General features: G+C 46.9%; 2 protein-coding genes across 4 annotated transcripts in view; one reads left to right on the forward strand and one right to left on the reverse strand.

The window, feature by feature from the left end:
• LOC135920057 (phosphatidylcholine:ceramide cholinephosphotransferase 2-like) overlaps positions 1-15158 on the reverse strand; it is a 374214-nt gene that overhangs the window by 8005 nt on the left and 351051 nt on the right. For all 3 annotated transcript variants that reach the window (XM_065454106.1, XM_065454107.2, XM_065454108.1), the window contains 2 exons: positions 13537-13712; positions 11470-11632 (listed from right to left, as the gene is read on the reverse strand). In XM_065454106.1, coding sequence (XP_065310178.1) covers positions 11483-11632; positions 13537-13712 — 326 coding nt within the window. In that variant the 3' untranslated portion in view covers positions 11470-11482. The remainder of the gene's footprint in view (positions 1-11469; positions 11633-13536; positions 13713-15158) is intronic.
• LOC139052246 (uncharacterized) lies at positions 3776-4600 on the forward strand. The gene has a single exon (XM_070529342.1). It carries the CDS (start codon positions 3776-3778, stop codon positions 4598-4600), a length of 825 nt encoding a protein of 274 aa, XP_070385443.1.

Consider the following 15158-nt stretch of genomic DNA (forward strand, 5'->3'; position numbering starts at 1 on the left):
TCGTTGGCGTTGCATATTCTACGTGCACAGGCGCTGTAGCACTGCAGAAATTGTGGGGCGCCTTTTTCATTGCGGGGTGCCGTTCTCGTCATGATGATTGCATTCATGAGGCTGATGTAATGCGCAGCTTCTGCCACTGTTGGGCCTGAATCACCCGTGCTGTTGCTTTCTGTGTTGTCCTCATCACTGTCGATAGGTGACACTTCAATAACAACAGAAGCAATGACGGCGAAAAGTCGAACCTCGTAGCCGACATCTTTTTGCAGTCGCAGCAGCGCTGCTGAGCTACTTCTTCGCATTCCAAATGCCACACACTGTAGCCAACAGTAGATCCGTGTCGTGTACCAGTGCCAACTTATTCGTGTCATGTTTGATAGCACGAATGATGTCTAATTTTTCTTCTATGCTGAGCACCCGGTATCTTTTTTATCCGAGTTCCGGCATGACGCGAGTCCTTGCTTGCACGATGTCACAATGCTCTTGTTGAGAATTGCTAGCGGCCGTCGCATGTTTCTTGCAACCGTGGTTGGGGGCCCGGCGATGCACCAAGAGTGAGCCGGCGAACGGACGAGGGGCGCCCCGCTGGGCTGGTGTCCCGACCGGCGCCTCGACCCGCAACCTGATCCTACCCCGTGTTTTCAGTGGACCGCCTGCTGGGCGCGAATGGCCGGCACCTCCGAGAAGGACGAAGGCGTCCGTGTGGCCAACGGAGAAGTTGGATTTTGTATTTTTTTCTTTTCTTTTTCTCTTCACTGCGATGTCTTTTGTAAAATAAACGTTCAGTCTTGAAGCGAACCCAGACGAGTGAGAATCGTTCCTTCGAGGCTCCTGCGTGCGCGACCGCTATATGCCGGCCGAAAGAGTCTCACGCAGTTTTGTAGTCGCACTCGCAAAGTAACCTCTACAGTGTTGGTCGTAGATTTAATTATTCTACATTTTCTGGAGCCGTAACTTGGGAGCGCTACATCTGGAAGAACTTCGCCTGCTGCATCATGGAGTGAATACAAAGGAAGCAAGCCGCCCTGCGACAAGCCATCGACACTTCCATCGCAGCGGCCAGCACCCTACTTCAAGCGACGGAAGCACCAACCGGTGAGCTTGAACAACATTTGGACATCCTTCTTGAGCAAGCTGAAGAGCTTAAAGCAGTCAACGACACTATAGAAAAGAAAGTTGACCTACAAGAGCTTGACACCGTATTAACAGAGTGCGCTGCGTACAGCTTGAAAATTTGCAACTTGAAAACAAGGATAAGAAGGGCACTGAGAGGTGGAGCCGCGAGCGAAACAATGTCAAGTACACCATCTGAAACAGGGAATAACTCTCACCACGTTGCACAGTCAGGTTTCGTCCAGCATGCAGTTACGACAACTCTTCAGCTACCGTCGACAATGACAAGACTTCCGAAGCTAGAGATCGTCAAATTCGACGGAAACCTGCGCTCATGGCACAGATTCTGGAATCAGTTCGAGTCGACCATCCACAAGAATCCAGCTCTACATCCAACTGACAAGTTTCAGTACTTGACGAGCTATCTCACCGGCAAAGCGGCAGCCGCTATCGACGGGCTTCCACACAGTGGGCCTCTTCGATTTTCGGAGTTCTGGCAGCCCGCTAGCAGCAAAGACGGCAACCAGCTAGTTGTGGTTCTGACAGGAAGTGACGTGGGCTGGGATCCCAAGACAACCCGAATCTGCCCGAAGTTTGCAAAATCGAATGCCGGTACGGCTGGCCAAATGTAAACATGCTACCAGCATGGCAGTGCCCGGCGAGGCCGGCACGCGCTCGGCGTAGTCGGCTCATTTATGCGTTGCCAGCTTGAAAATATATAGTTGCATTCAGGAATACGATCACTTTCACGCGACTCGGTGCAGGACGCGTACTGGGCCAACCTCGCCTTGCGTAGCGCAACAGATGGCCTTCGACGTGGTGGATGACAAGACATGAAATCGTGATTGTATACTCTAAAGCGATAGCTGGAGGATCCCTGCTCGCAGCGATCACGTCGCCCACCAGCGACATTGATGAGTTGGCACTGTGTCATCACAAGACATGAAAAAGCAAGTTATCGGGTACGTCTCATACGCACAAAATTTCGCGCCGACTTGCTTGGGCTTCGATTTCAGAAAGTTTGTTGTGGCTGGTGGTGCTTCTCATTTTGACCCTAAGGAGCTAGGGACGCGGCTGGCGCATGAAAATGCACATTGCCTGTGACCAGCGAAACGTTTCACACGACAAACAACATTGGTTGCAATCATTAGAGCAATAAGCCAATGTACGTGTGTCTAAATGTACCGAGTGCAATCAGTGTATTATTAGATCAACGGCCTGCAGTTCGAACACATATCGGTTTCGAGCTGCCACCTAAGCATACAACGGAGAGAAGGAGCGAACACGGGCTAGCTGCAAAGCCTTCACTAACTGCAGAGAAAGGAGAGATATACATACGCGAGATATGTGAAAAGGAACGCCACCAATGAAAGACGAACCCAAAATGTGCCGCAATGTGTGAATGAGCGTCTACAACTTGCGTGGAACCCGATGCAGTTAACATGCACGCATGAGAGTGCGGCGCTCTGTTCACCGCCGCGAAGAAGCAATCAGGGGACACACACACATATACACACACACAAAAGCTTCAAACGGTTCACCACGGCTCGTATCACACCGCTTCGCGATGCGGAACGGAGTGTTAGCACCTAGAAAGATAACGCTAGAAGTAAGGAAATCCGAAGATGATAGTAGACAGTTGGCTGAGCGAGGTAAATGTAAGTCCTCAAGTGCCCGCATTGCAATCTGTGGAGTCCCAGCAAAGATGGCGGCGAGCACCCATCGCCTCTTTTAATCGTCTGCTAGCCAGAGAGCAGCCAGACCAAAATCGTCCTGGCAGGTTCTGGCAGCCTGCGGGTAGCCAGAAGTGGCAAATCGAAGAAGCCCAGTGACCAAAATTATGAAATTGCAGTGAAGAGATTGGTTGAAAGATTCGGAAAGGACGACGTTATCATTGAGGAACACATGTCGAGGTTGCTCAACATCCGATCTGTCCATAACATCCTCGACACTGAGAGGCTGGGGACCCTTTATGATGAGGTCCAGACGGGGGTTCGGAGCCTCGAGGCATTGGGTGTGGCGTCGAACACTTATGGAGTACTTTTATTGACAGTCCTACGGAAGAACATCCTGAATGAGCTTTGCCTCGGTTACTGCAGACAAAAGACAACATCTGCAGTCACGCCAGGAGATGACCTTCAAAATTTCCTCAGTTTCCTCAAGACCCAAGTAGAAAGTCGAGAGAGGGCCGAATGTGGAACCTGTCAACAGCTGAGCACCGACAGGCTGAGTTGCCCGATCCGCAAGGATATTCCTGAAAAGAAGGAGTCTGCGTCAGTTTTAATTGCTGTCACGAAAGCTGAAACACACTGCAAATTTTGCGAAGCGAGCAGTCACTTAACCGCTGACTGTGAAGTTGATTTGACTGCGGATCAGAAGAGGACAATTGTGCAGCGGGAAAGACTGCTTTAGGTGCGCAAAGGCAGGTCATCGAGCATACAAATTCCGCACCGCAAGATGGCTTAAATGTAATAGATGTTCCGGCCGGCACGTTGCAGCCCTGTGTAACCTGAATCGACAACCAGCAACGGAAAAGTCGGAAGAGAAGACTGTACTCACTGAGACAATTGTACAGTCTTTGCTGCAAGTCGAAGGCACCAAGAAGAGAACCTGTGTCCTTCTGCAGATGGCTCAAGCGTGGGTTCAGGGTAGGGAGAAGCGAGCAATGGTCAGGTTGATGATTGACGGCGGAAGTCAGCGTACCTTTGTCAAGAAAGAGGTTTCACAGAAGATGGAACTGCGTGCGATGGGAGGGGAGACCCCGAAAATAATGACATTTGGAAACGACAAGCTGTCTTCAGGAATGAAGTGCCACCGAGTGGAGTTATGGCTGTGCAGTAGACACGGCGAAAGAAAGATCCGCGTTGAAGCGCTCGAGATCCCACAAATCTGCTGCGACATTGTGCCAGCACCTGAAGCTTACACCGTCAACTACCTCGAAGAGCAAGGCCTCAAACTTGCCGATAGTACGCAAGATGGAACAGAGATAGGGCTGCTGCTGGAATCCGATTACTACTGGGAGTTCACAACTGGTAGGGTCAGGCGCCTGGACAGCGGTCTCGTCGCTGTGGAGACCATTTTTGGCTGGACCTTGCAGGGGACAACGCACACCACAGAATCAACGGCAACGTACATGTCCACTGTGGGAGTGCTGTGCGTGGCTGTCATCGGCGAGGAAGACCAAGATGACACTGCTGCTCAATTTAAATCGTTTTGGCAGCTCGAGCACACTGGCATTGTCGACGAAGAAGAGGCCGATGTGGAAGACAACCAAGTTTTGCGGGAATTTCGGGAGAACGTCTCCAGGAACAACTGCCGATATCAAGTTTCCCTTCCCTGGAAAGAGAATGCTGCCGATTTGGCAGACAACAAAGCCACGGCTTTCAGTAGGCTCAGGTTGTTGACGACAAGATTGATGGGCAACAATGACCTTATGTGCGATTATGACCAGGCATTTCGGAACTACGTGCTTGCTGGACACGTGGAATAGGTCATCGGACTGGGCGAGTCCCCAAGAGGGCCCGTTTATTACATGCCTCACCGCGGCGTGGCCCGTCCATGCAGTCAGACCACAAGATTAAGAGTTGTCTTCGATGCGTCATCTAAAGTGCCGGGAAAACTGTCTCTAAATGACGTCCTGTTTGCCGGGCCTACTCTGAGCCCGAATCTCTAGGATATTTTAACTCGATTTTGAGTACACAATGCGGCGATCATGTCCGACATCGAGAAGGCATTCTTGCAGATTGAGCTTAAAAGGGATGACCAGAACACCCTTTGTTTCCTCTGGTATGAAAGTACACCGAAACAGGGACAAGCGCTCCCTCCAATCAGAGAGTACCGGATGACGAAGGTCCCGTTCGACGCAACATGCAGTCCGTTCCTTTTCACTGCAACACTAAAGCACCATCTAGAGTACACAAAGGATATTTTTCAGGAGACAACAAGCTGCAGCATGCTAAACAATGACGTGTATGTGGATGACTTGGTCACAGGTGCCGATGCTCTGGAGGACGCTATGCGCATATGCAAAGAGGCCGAACATATTCTTCAGATGGCAGGCATGAATCTGAGAAAATGGAAGTCCAATGACCCTAACCTTGCAGCAGAATGGTCGGAAGAGTCAGGAGACGAACATGGAAATTCAGCACATATCGTACCTAAGATCCTTGGCGTTGAGTGGAGACCGACTACAGATGAATTCACGTACGAAATGAGTTCTCTGATTGACTTTTTAAAACAGCGTCAGGACACACAAAGATAGCTTCTACGAGTGACGGCTCGCATATTTGACCCATTTGGATTCTTTGCGCCCATCACTATCACGACTAAGATTATGTTTCAGAGCCTATGGGAACGAGGTGTTCAATGGGATGACCCACTTCCGTCAGACATTCTCGAAAAGTGAAACAAGTGGTGTCAACAGCTCCCTGACTAAAGAAATGTTTCCGTTCCTAGGAAATTGGGGCAGGACATAAAGAACAACAATGCAGAGCCGGAATTACATGTGTTCTGCGACGCGAGTCCAAAGGCATATGGTGCCGTTGCCTATATTAAATCGAGGAAGAATCAGGGAATGTACATTGTTTTGCTGATGGCTAAATCAAGAGTGGCCCCACTGAAACGTTTGTCACTACAATGGCTGGAGATCATGAGTGCTTTGATCGGCACACGCCTGGCCCACTACTTGACTGAACGGCTAGGCATACCAACAATTCAGGTACACTGCTGGCCCGACTCTAGTGTTGCTTTGAGCTGGATTAAGAGCTCCGCGCTGAAGTGGAAACCATTTGTGAGCAACAGAGTACAGGAGATACAAGCACTAACTGATCCCACTGTTTGGAGACATTGCCCGGGGATAAAAAATCCAGCAGATCTGTTGACACGGGGCATGCTGCCCTCCACTTTGGTTGTCAGCGAGGGCTGGTGGACGGGACCTAAATGGCTAAAAGGTATTCAAACGTACGACGCAATGCCTTCACACGTCTCTGAAGTTTAATGTTACACCGAAGAGCTCCAGAAGGTTCCCGTGCTGAACGCCGTGACGCTGGTAGACAAAACGCCTCTCATGGATCTTGTACATAAGAGCTCAATGACACGGGTACTCCGTGTCGCCGCATGGGTTATGCACTTTCTTCATAATGCACGGAATGTGTCAGAGAAGCAAAGGGGAAGCCTGTCAGCGGAAGAGTTAGCACAGGCCGAGAGTTACTGGCTGAAAGTATCACAAAGAGAAACCTTTGGGAAGGACATCCATTCTCTGATCTCTTCCGGGACACTTAATCGTAAGTCCACCATCGCGGCTCTGAATTCATTCATTGACAGCGACGGCCTATTGAGAGTTGAAGGCAGGCTACAGAATAGCGCGCATAAAGAAGAGACGCAGCACCCAGTCATTTTGTCCGCTGTGCATTCGTTTACACGCTTATTGGTGGCCTGGGAGCATAGGTGGCTTTTACACGCTGGAGTAAGGGACACTCTGACTCAACTTTGCGAAAGATATTGGATCCTGCGAGCAAGACAGGCCGTGAAGAAAATCATTTGTCGTTGTGTTCCGTGTCAAAGACAAAGCAGCGGCCCCGCAGATGAGCCGTTTGCACCGCTCCCATACAACCGTATCCGCGAATCAGAGCCATTTGGAATTACTGGAGTGGACTTCGCAGGGCCGATATTTTATACCGAGCTTGGAAATTCCTGCAAGGCCCATATAGCCCTGTTCACATGTGCCACCACGCGAGCTGTGCATTTGGAACGCGTCAAGGACATGACAACACAATCTTTCCTTATGTCTTTCAAGAGGTTCGTGGCCCGGCAGCGAATGCCGAGGAAAATGTATTCAGACAACGCTCTAACGTTCAAGCGAGCGTCGAGACATTTGGAAAAGCTATTCTACGCTATAAAGGGAGGCGATATGCAGGCTTACTTGGGCGACAACTGCATCGCCTGGAAGTTCATCGTAGAAAGAGCACCGTGGTGGGGCGGTTTTCGGGAACGCATGGTGCGCATTGTTAAGACAGGGCTGCGAAAGGTCCTCGGTAGAAGTGCCTTACACTATGACAGCTTGACCATCGTCTTTACTCAGATCGAGGCAGTTGTGAATTCCCGCCCGCTCACGTTCCTTCACTCGGACGTGGGGGAACTTCTGCCCCTAACGCCATCGCATTTCTTAATTGGGCGTCGAATGACACGTTTGCCTAACACTGGAGAAACGGTCTCCACCTAATATACGAAGGCTACGCTCACAAGACGCTGGCAACACCAGATGCACTTGTGGATTCATTCTGGAGAAGAAGGAGGCAGGAATACCTACTAGAACTTCACTTTGCTCATGTTACTGCTCAGAGAAAAGAGAGAAGCATAAGGGAAGGAGACATTGTCCTACTCAGGGAGGAGAAGGTTCTGCGACAGATGTGGAAGCTGTGCCGGGTTGTCGAAACGTTTCCTGGAAGGGACGGCCGAGTTCGAGCATGCAAGATTTCTCTGCCAGACCGAAAGCTGCTAAGACGACCGGTCCAAACCCTCTACCCGCTTGAACTAGGGGAGCCATGAGCTGGTGCTCATTGCAGGGGAGGTTGTTGAGAATTGCTAGCGACTGTCGCACGTTTCTTGCAACCGTGGTTGGGGTCCCGGCGACGCACCAAGAGGGAGCCGGCTGGCGTCCCGACCGGCACCTCGACCCGCAACCTGATCCGTGCCCCGTGTTTTCGGCAGACCACCTGCTGGGCGCGTATGGCCGGCGCCTCCGAGAAGGACGAAGGCGTCGGTGTGGCCAACGGACAATTTGGATTTTGTATTTTCTTTTCTCTTTACTGCAATGTCTTTTGTAAAATAAACGTTCAGTCTTGAAGCGAACCCCGACGAGTGAGAATCGTTCCTTCGAGGCTCCTGCGTGTGCGGCCGCTATACGCCGCCTGAAAGAGTCTCACGCAGTTTTGTAGTCACACTCGCGAAGTGACCTCCACAGCGTTGGTCGAAGCTACAGCTCCCATGGCAAGACGCCGAAATGATGTTGATGTGGCTTCACGTGCAAACACACAGGGCACTTGGAGGCCGTTCTGATCTCTGAGCCTCGTTCTGCCGGACCGCCCGATGGGGACGACGCACCGCTGTGATTGCGCGACGAAAAGTGGAAACACTACGTGTTAACTGATACGTACGCAATAAGCTGCTGTAGTTTATGCAAATACAAAACACATTATGTTCAATTACCGCTGAGTCAGGGATTTGACTTTACAGCTGTTAAAACAAAACTGCTGTTTAAGTGGGTACAGTTTAACGAGGTTTTACTGTAATGGTATTTAAAATGTGTTGCATACATCTCGAAAACCCTGTGATTGGAATTGTGCTGCAATAATGAATAACATGTGCAGAATCTGTTAGCAAAATGAGTGAGAATTAAGGTAGTCCGGTTGGGTGCTTTTACTTGGTGTCAGTTTATTGTATGTGGCGGGGTCACTTGTTTCATTGTTTTTCGCAATGTCATGCATCAAGCATAATTTTGAAGTGGCTGGATAAGTGCTCTTGAAGCTTTTCAAAACACGGAACTAGCTGATGTTCTTATGTTTGATGTTTCTGTTACGAGTTTTTTGCGTGGAGTCCACATTCTGTAAATTTGACAAAGCTCACTAAACAAATGAAAATTCTTCATATTTGCTGTACACTTTCTATGATTCTGAAGATGCAAGAAATGAGGTGAAAGCAAGTTTTCAATCAATGGGATAAAGTGGCATCTGAAAGGCTTAAGAAATGAATATTTTTATTTAGAACTGCAAGATTTTCTATGTGGTGTTTGTCCTACTTGGTACATGTACTTGAAGTGATACCAGGTCATCGGTGTAGATTGACGTAACTTTGCAAAATAAGATAGCTAGGAGAAATACAACCATGGCAACTGTTTTCTTGGTGTGCAGTGCCACATGGCCATAATATAATTGATCATGGAACGTGGAGGGCGTCAGCTGAACCCTTCGCAAACATTCGTGTTGCGTCATGTAGTGTCTTTGAGCAGAAATACGAACAGGAAGAAACAGAGTGGACAGGACAGACGCTCTTTGGACGTATTTCCGCTTAATGACACTACATGATGCACCAACTGGCCCAACAGTCTACGATTTATGTTGCACTCCACCTCACTCCAGAAAAGAGCCAGAAAGGAGCCAGAAAGGTGAAACAGGAAAGTTCTCAAGATGACTAAAGGACAACAAACGTGATGTTTGGAACAATAGTCATATGAGAAATGTGATTGCCAAGCAGGCCCAGACGAATACTCGCAATATTGACCGGGTCAATGCCACTATCATAGCAAAAGAAAAGAATGTATCATCCTGGCAGCTGCTGGAATCGCTGATTATTCAGTCAACAGCTACGATAAACCGGATAGCAGGGAGCAAGCCACCTGTTTAAGCATACTCATTAGGTCATGTGTTGCACACATAAGTAACAACGTTATTAGCTTGTCCTACTCAGTCAACAACGAGCCCAATTGCGGTTCAGAAACATTGATTTTGCTTCAGACTTGGTCAGTGACCGTGGTTCACTTCAACGCATGCCTGACCAGATTAATTTTTGACGAACCCTTGATTATGCATTACACCTGCGTGCCTCGGGTAACATTGTATTTTTTTTTGCATAATATTGAAGATCCAGTAAAACCTCGATAAAACTGTACCCGCTTAAACAGTAGTTTCGTTTTAAACGTAGTAAAGTCAAATCCCCGACTCAGCGGCCATTGTACATAATGTGTTTTGTATCTGCATAAACAGTACCAGCTTATTGCACACGTATCGGTTAACAAGTAATGTTTCTACTTTTTATCGTGCAATCACGGCGGTCCCCCGACTCCATCGGGCGGCCCAGCAGAACAACAAGCCTCAGAGATCAGAACAACAGCCTCCAAGCGCCCTGTGCGTTTGCGCATGAAGCCACATCAACATCATTTTGGCGCCGTCCCAGAGAGTGTTGTGGCGTCGTGCAAGCAAGGACTCGCGTCATGCCGAAGCATGGATAAAAAAGATGCTGGGTGCTCAGCAAAGAAGAAAAATGACACATCATTCGTGCTATCAAACATGACACGAATATGTCAGCGCTGGCACACGACTCGGATCTACTGTTGGCTACAGTGTGTGGCATTTGGAATGCGAACAAGTTGCTCAGCAGGGCTGCAGTGACTGCGGATACATGTTGGCTACGAGGTTCGACTTTTCGCCATCGTTGTCTCTGTTGTTGCCGAAGTGTCGCCTAGTGACAGTGGCAGAAGCTGTGCATTACATCAGCGGCATGAATGCAATTGTCACGACGAGAACAGCACCCCGTAATGAAAAAGGCACCCCACGACTTCTCTAATGCTACAGCGCCTGTGCACGGAGAATATGCAATGCCAACGAGGACTCTCCCATGCGTGTCTCTGCTGAGAAGGGGGGGCTGGCTGAAAAGCTAGCTCACAACTTCAGTAAGTTTGAGGCCGCTGTTGTCGCTGCTAGGCCACGGCGGGATCAAACGAAAATAACACTTTTGTCGCGTGAAGTGAATAAATACTGCGTGTTTTTTCCTCTTTCATCGCACTCTCTATGAGTTCCGTTTTTGACAGGTAAGTGGGTGATCTCATGCTATTTCGGTTAAGCAGTACCTATCGTTTAGTACTTACTTTTTCCGAGCTCCCGCCAACTATAGCAGTTTACCGAGGTTTCACAGTACCAGAGATACATCGGTCCATGCCACGTATGTGTAGAAATAAACTATGTTTCGCTCAATTAAATTGGCAGGCGAGGCTAAAAAAGGTTTTCTAGTACTTTTCATTCTCCTTACTTTTGAACCAATACAAGCCATATGAACCGGTTTGAACCAGCTCGAACCATTATATTTTTGCTCTGGAGCTAAACCTGAATTGAACTGGAAAATATGCAGAAGCCTGAACCTGAACTGAACCCAAAACTTTTCAGTTAGACACTCTGCTCACAGCAACAGCCACCATGAATAGAAATGCTCCCTTTTATGCTGTTGCAGATACCCAGGGTTTGTGCTCTAATAAGAAACATGCCACAAAAGAGTGCTAGGCCACCCACAATTTTGGATTGGAAATTACAATCCTGTTTTCTATTTGTTTATTGTGTGTCATGGTGTAGTGATGATAGGATTGGAGCATTTATTGTAGCAAGCATAACTGTGGACCAGCTAATGAACAATGGTTTCCAAGTTGCACAGGGTCTGCAAGCGGTACTATGGTGGGTACATCATCCTTGTTGATTCAAAGTGAGCACAGGCATAAGCCCTCAACAGATGTTTTGAGGCCGCATGCTTGGAGCTGTGAGCTAGATCTTTCACAACCTGCATGCTTCCTTGTACTTGCTGCTGCACAATGCTCACCCTGTGTGCGGTGCTAGGATATCCGAGTGCGCGGCAGCCACCTCCGGGGCCACGGCAGAGGCCACTCATATTGACGTGGCACTACGCCTCCCACATTCTTCTCAAAGTAGGTGAATAGCGAGAACCACCATGACCGCGACAGGTAGTTATTCTGAGACGCAACCTGCAAGTGTAGGAAAATGGGGACATGAAATAGGCAATCGCATCAATCAAATAGAAAAAAAGAAACCCGACAGTTATCCTAAAGATGACATTGAAATGGTTGGAAAAATCTCTAAACCTCTTTTTAGAGCTAGGCACCAAGGAAACGTTCAAGTCTAAAAGAGAAAAGTGTGTGAAACTAAAGGTCTTAAGGTGCAAATTTTAGGTCTTATAGCATGAATTGCTGTAACCTTCTTGTGTTTATGTGGTAAATTTTGTGAAGACGGAATTCATTCATAATTTGGTTAATTTTTAAGTTTAGGAGGCACTTTGCTGAATATATCACAGTAGCAAATTCAGAAATGATAGCTTGGGCCATACGTATAAGCGTCCACAAAAACATCCTACCACACGGTTCCCTAACAACAAAACAACAATAATTACAAACCAGGGCTAGTATTCTCAAAATTTCTGCCAAGTTAAACAGCAGGTTTTTTAACAGTGCGACACAGGACATACTAAAAGAACCATATGACAGAGCGCTGTTTAATAAACTGTATCAACTGGCCTAACTGCAAAAACTGTTAATGTTCGGCTACGTACCTAAGTGCCGCCGGCAATTGTCACAGTTACTGTCTAATTATGGTGCCAAGCACGATCACCAGTTGCTGCCTGAATACTGGTCAACAACATAATGCTCTTAGGAAGTTTCGTGATATATCAAAGCAATTCTGGAAACCCAATCGAGTTGGCAAACAGCACATTACACCAATGGCAAAATAAGACAGTAACTTTTGGCCAAAATCACCATAACTCTGTTTGGAACAACTATATGCGGATGTCTCAAATACAATGAAATCTTGGCACTACGAATCTCATGGGACCACTGAAAATCATTTGTGGTTTTGAAGTATTGTTGAATTGAAATCCTGCAAATTGGCATTAAAAACTAAATGCAACAAGAGCCTACATTTGGAAGAACTATACCCATAAATGTGTTTATGCTTATGACAAGGACTCCTCCACAGGGTGGGAGTTAAAATGGGTGTTAATGTGTCATCTCTGCCTAGTGAGTGCACAGCTCATACAGACCTTGGATCTTTTAACACTAGGCAAGTGTGTGCCCAGTATGTCTATGCACCACACAAACAGTGAGATTATGTGTCATACTTCTGTGCATGCTAGGATGAAAGGTAGGATGAAAGGCAATGCTACAGGGTGATGGCGATCACACTGACTATTACAAATGAACCATGTAGCAGTGTGTTTCGACAGAACACAGATAATGAGTCTTGAGATGTCATGTCCACTATGCCTAAGCTTGCTGATAACACAGGTGGCTGTTAGTAACGTGTGTAGTCGGAACTTGCAGAGTTCACATGTCTGAGATATGCACATGATGCGCCACTGCGCACTTGTCCTCAAATGTTGCCGAAACCTCGAAGCATTCATGAATATTATCACTTTTCTTTCGTTACTTGCCTACTTGCTGATCAATCTTGTTGATTTGCTGATCGGCAGTGCCATGCCAACGGTGCTGACTTGTGTAGTTTCTATTTCTGTGTGCCGCCATTACTGTGGGCAATGGTGAGTGGCTGGCACAAACAGGAATATTTGCTGCTGATGGTTGTGCAGCCAATTTTTCAGTTTTGTAGGTCGCAAATATGCACAATATTTCAGGTTACAAATTCTTTACATTGGAGGTGCTTCCAACACAGAGAAAGCATGAAACTTTGGATGTTATTTTGAAATATTCTGTGTTTTAAAATTTGAGTACTTAAATATATTTACAGTAAAACAAGAGGCTTCTGGCTAAAGATTTCTTAAATTTTTACTAAACTGAAAAATTGTCAATCTGCGGTTTGTAGTACTGAGATTTCACTGTACTGATCTTGTATAATCACTACTTTACGGACACTTGCTTACCTTGAGAGCCATGTTGTTGGCAAGGGTGTGGTAAATCCAGAACACCCTAGTTGTGACGTAGTAGCCAATCACCACATCGACAGTATAGTGGCCGCGCGACAGTAGCACCATGAGTATTCCCACCGTGCTCAGGACCAGGTAGACAAGGTGCAAGTATTTACAGCGCTGAGGGGAATCTTCCAAAAGAGAAAAAAAGATTCAAGCAGGCATTCGTTTATGCCGACAACAGGTATGAAACCTTAACAAAAACAATGCACATTAAGGTTCACATACCACGTTTCCTTAGCTCTTTCTTTACCAGGCCTATAGAAATCAATCACTTTTATTGACAGTTTTTCTACACATTGTTAAACATTTCCGTTAAAACTGTTCTACTAGCAATGCCATGCATAGTCTCAAATGATGACTGATCTTTAACTATTGGTCAAATTTAAAAATTTTTAGCAGATTGGGCAGTCTGGAGAAATAAATCTTCAAATGGAAGTATTGCCGAAACTAGCCTCTAGTGGTTCTAGCACTTTCGCAATCAAACAATGTAAATTTGTGCTTTGTTCAACTCGGCCACCTAATTTTTATATGACAGCATCAGTGAAGACACAGAAGCTTCTGTCTCAGGCTGTCTAATTTTCTAATCCGACGTTTAGGGTCCTTTAATGAAGTCACAAAAAATGGTAGACGCTGACAAGTGCATAACATTTTGATAAGCGTCTTAGACTAAGATCAAGAGGAATATTATTGTTCTCCTCATAGGTTGTTTTTATCCATCAGCGTTTTGACAGCGTATGTACGAATTATTACGACCCATTCCGCCCAGCGTGTGGAGTTTTTACACACACAAGAGCACGTAGAGATTTCAAACAGACCTTCGACCGAAGCTTGAATAGCAGTCTAATCTCATACATTTTAAACACTGCTTGTAGAACTGCCCTTATTCATTATTCTATAGTATTGTGTAACACTCTACATTCACTGTACACTACTGTACAGGAACTGAACAAAGCAATTCGAGGCTCCAGTGCCAGTTGAACGCGCACTAGACGAGCTTACTTGCACAGAAAAGCTGATCAAATGCAATAACGAAGTATGAGGAGGCTTCTGCATACTCCCTGACCTGAAAACCATTGCTTCGAGTGCATAAAAATGCAGTTAAAAAACAAACCAGGTGCCTGCTGTAATAGAGTAAAAACAAACGCTCCTTGTGCATTTACATTTTGCGAAGCTACTGCTTTCCCACATAGCATAGGCATCACAATGGCAAGTATTGAAGCCAATAAATTTATAATTTTTTTGCAAGGTTTGGCTTACAAAAGTTAGGAACTAGTAACCAGGTGCATATTTCATATATTTCAGTTTTTTTTTAACTGTCAGTGATCATCATCATCGTCAGCCTACTTATGTCTACTGCAGGACGAAGGCCTCTCCCTGCGATCTCCAATTACCCCTGTCCCGGGCCAACCGATTCCAACTAGCACCCGCAAATTTCCCAATTTCGTCGCACCACCTAGTCTTCTGCCGTCCTCTACTGCACTTCCCTTCTCTTGGTACCCATTATGTCACGCTAACAGTCCAACGGTTATCTAATCTGCGCACTACATGACCTACCCAGCGCCATTCTTTCCTCT

The sequence above is a fragment of the Dermacentor albipictus genome, unplaced genomic scaffold (genome assembly GCF_038994185.2).
Source record: "Dermacentor albipictus isolate Rhodes 1998 colony unplaced genomic scaffold, USDA_Dalb.pri_finalv2 scaffold_20, whole genome shotgun sequence".
Classification (NCBI taxonomy): domain Eukaryota; kingdom Metazoa; phylum Arthropoda; class Arachnida; order Ixodida; family Ixodidae; genus Dermacentor; species Dermacentor albipictus.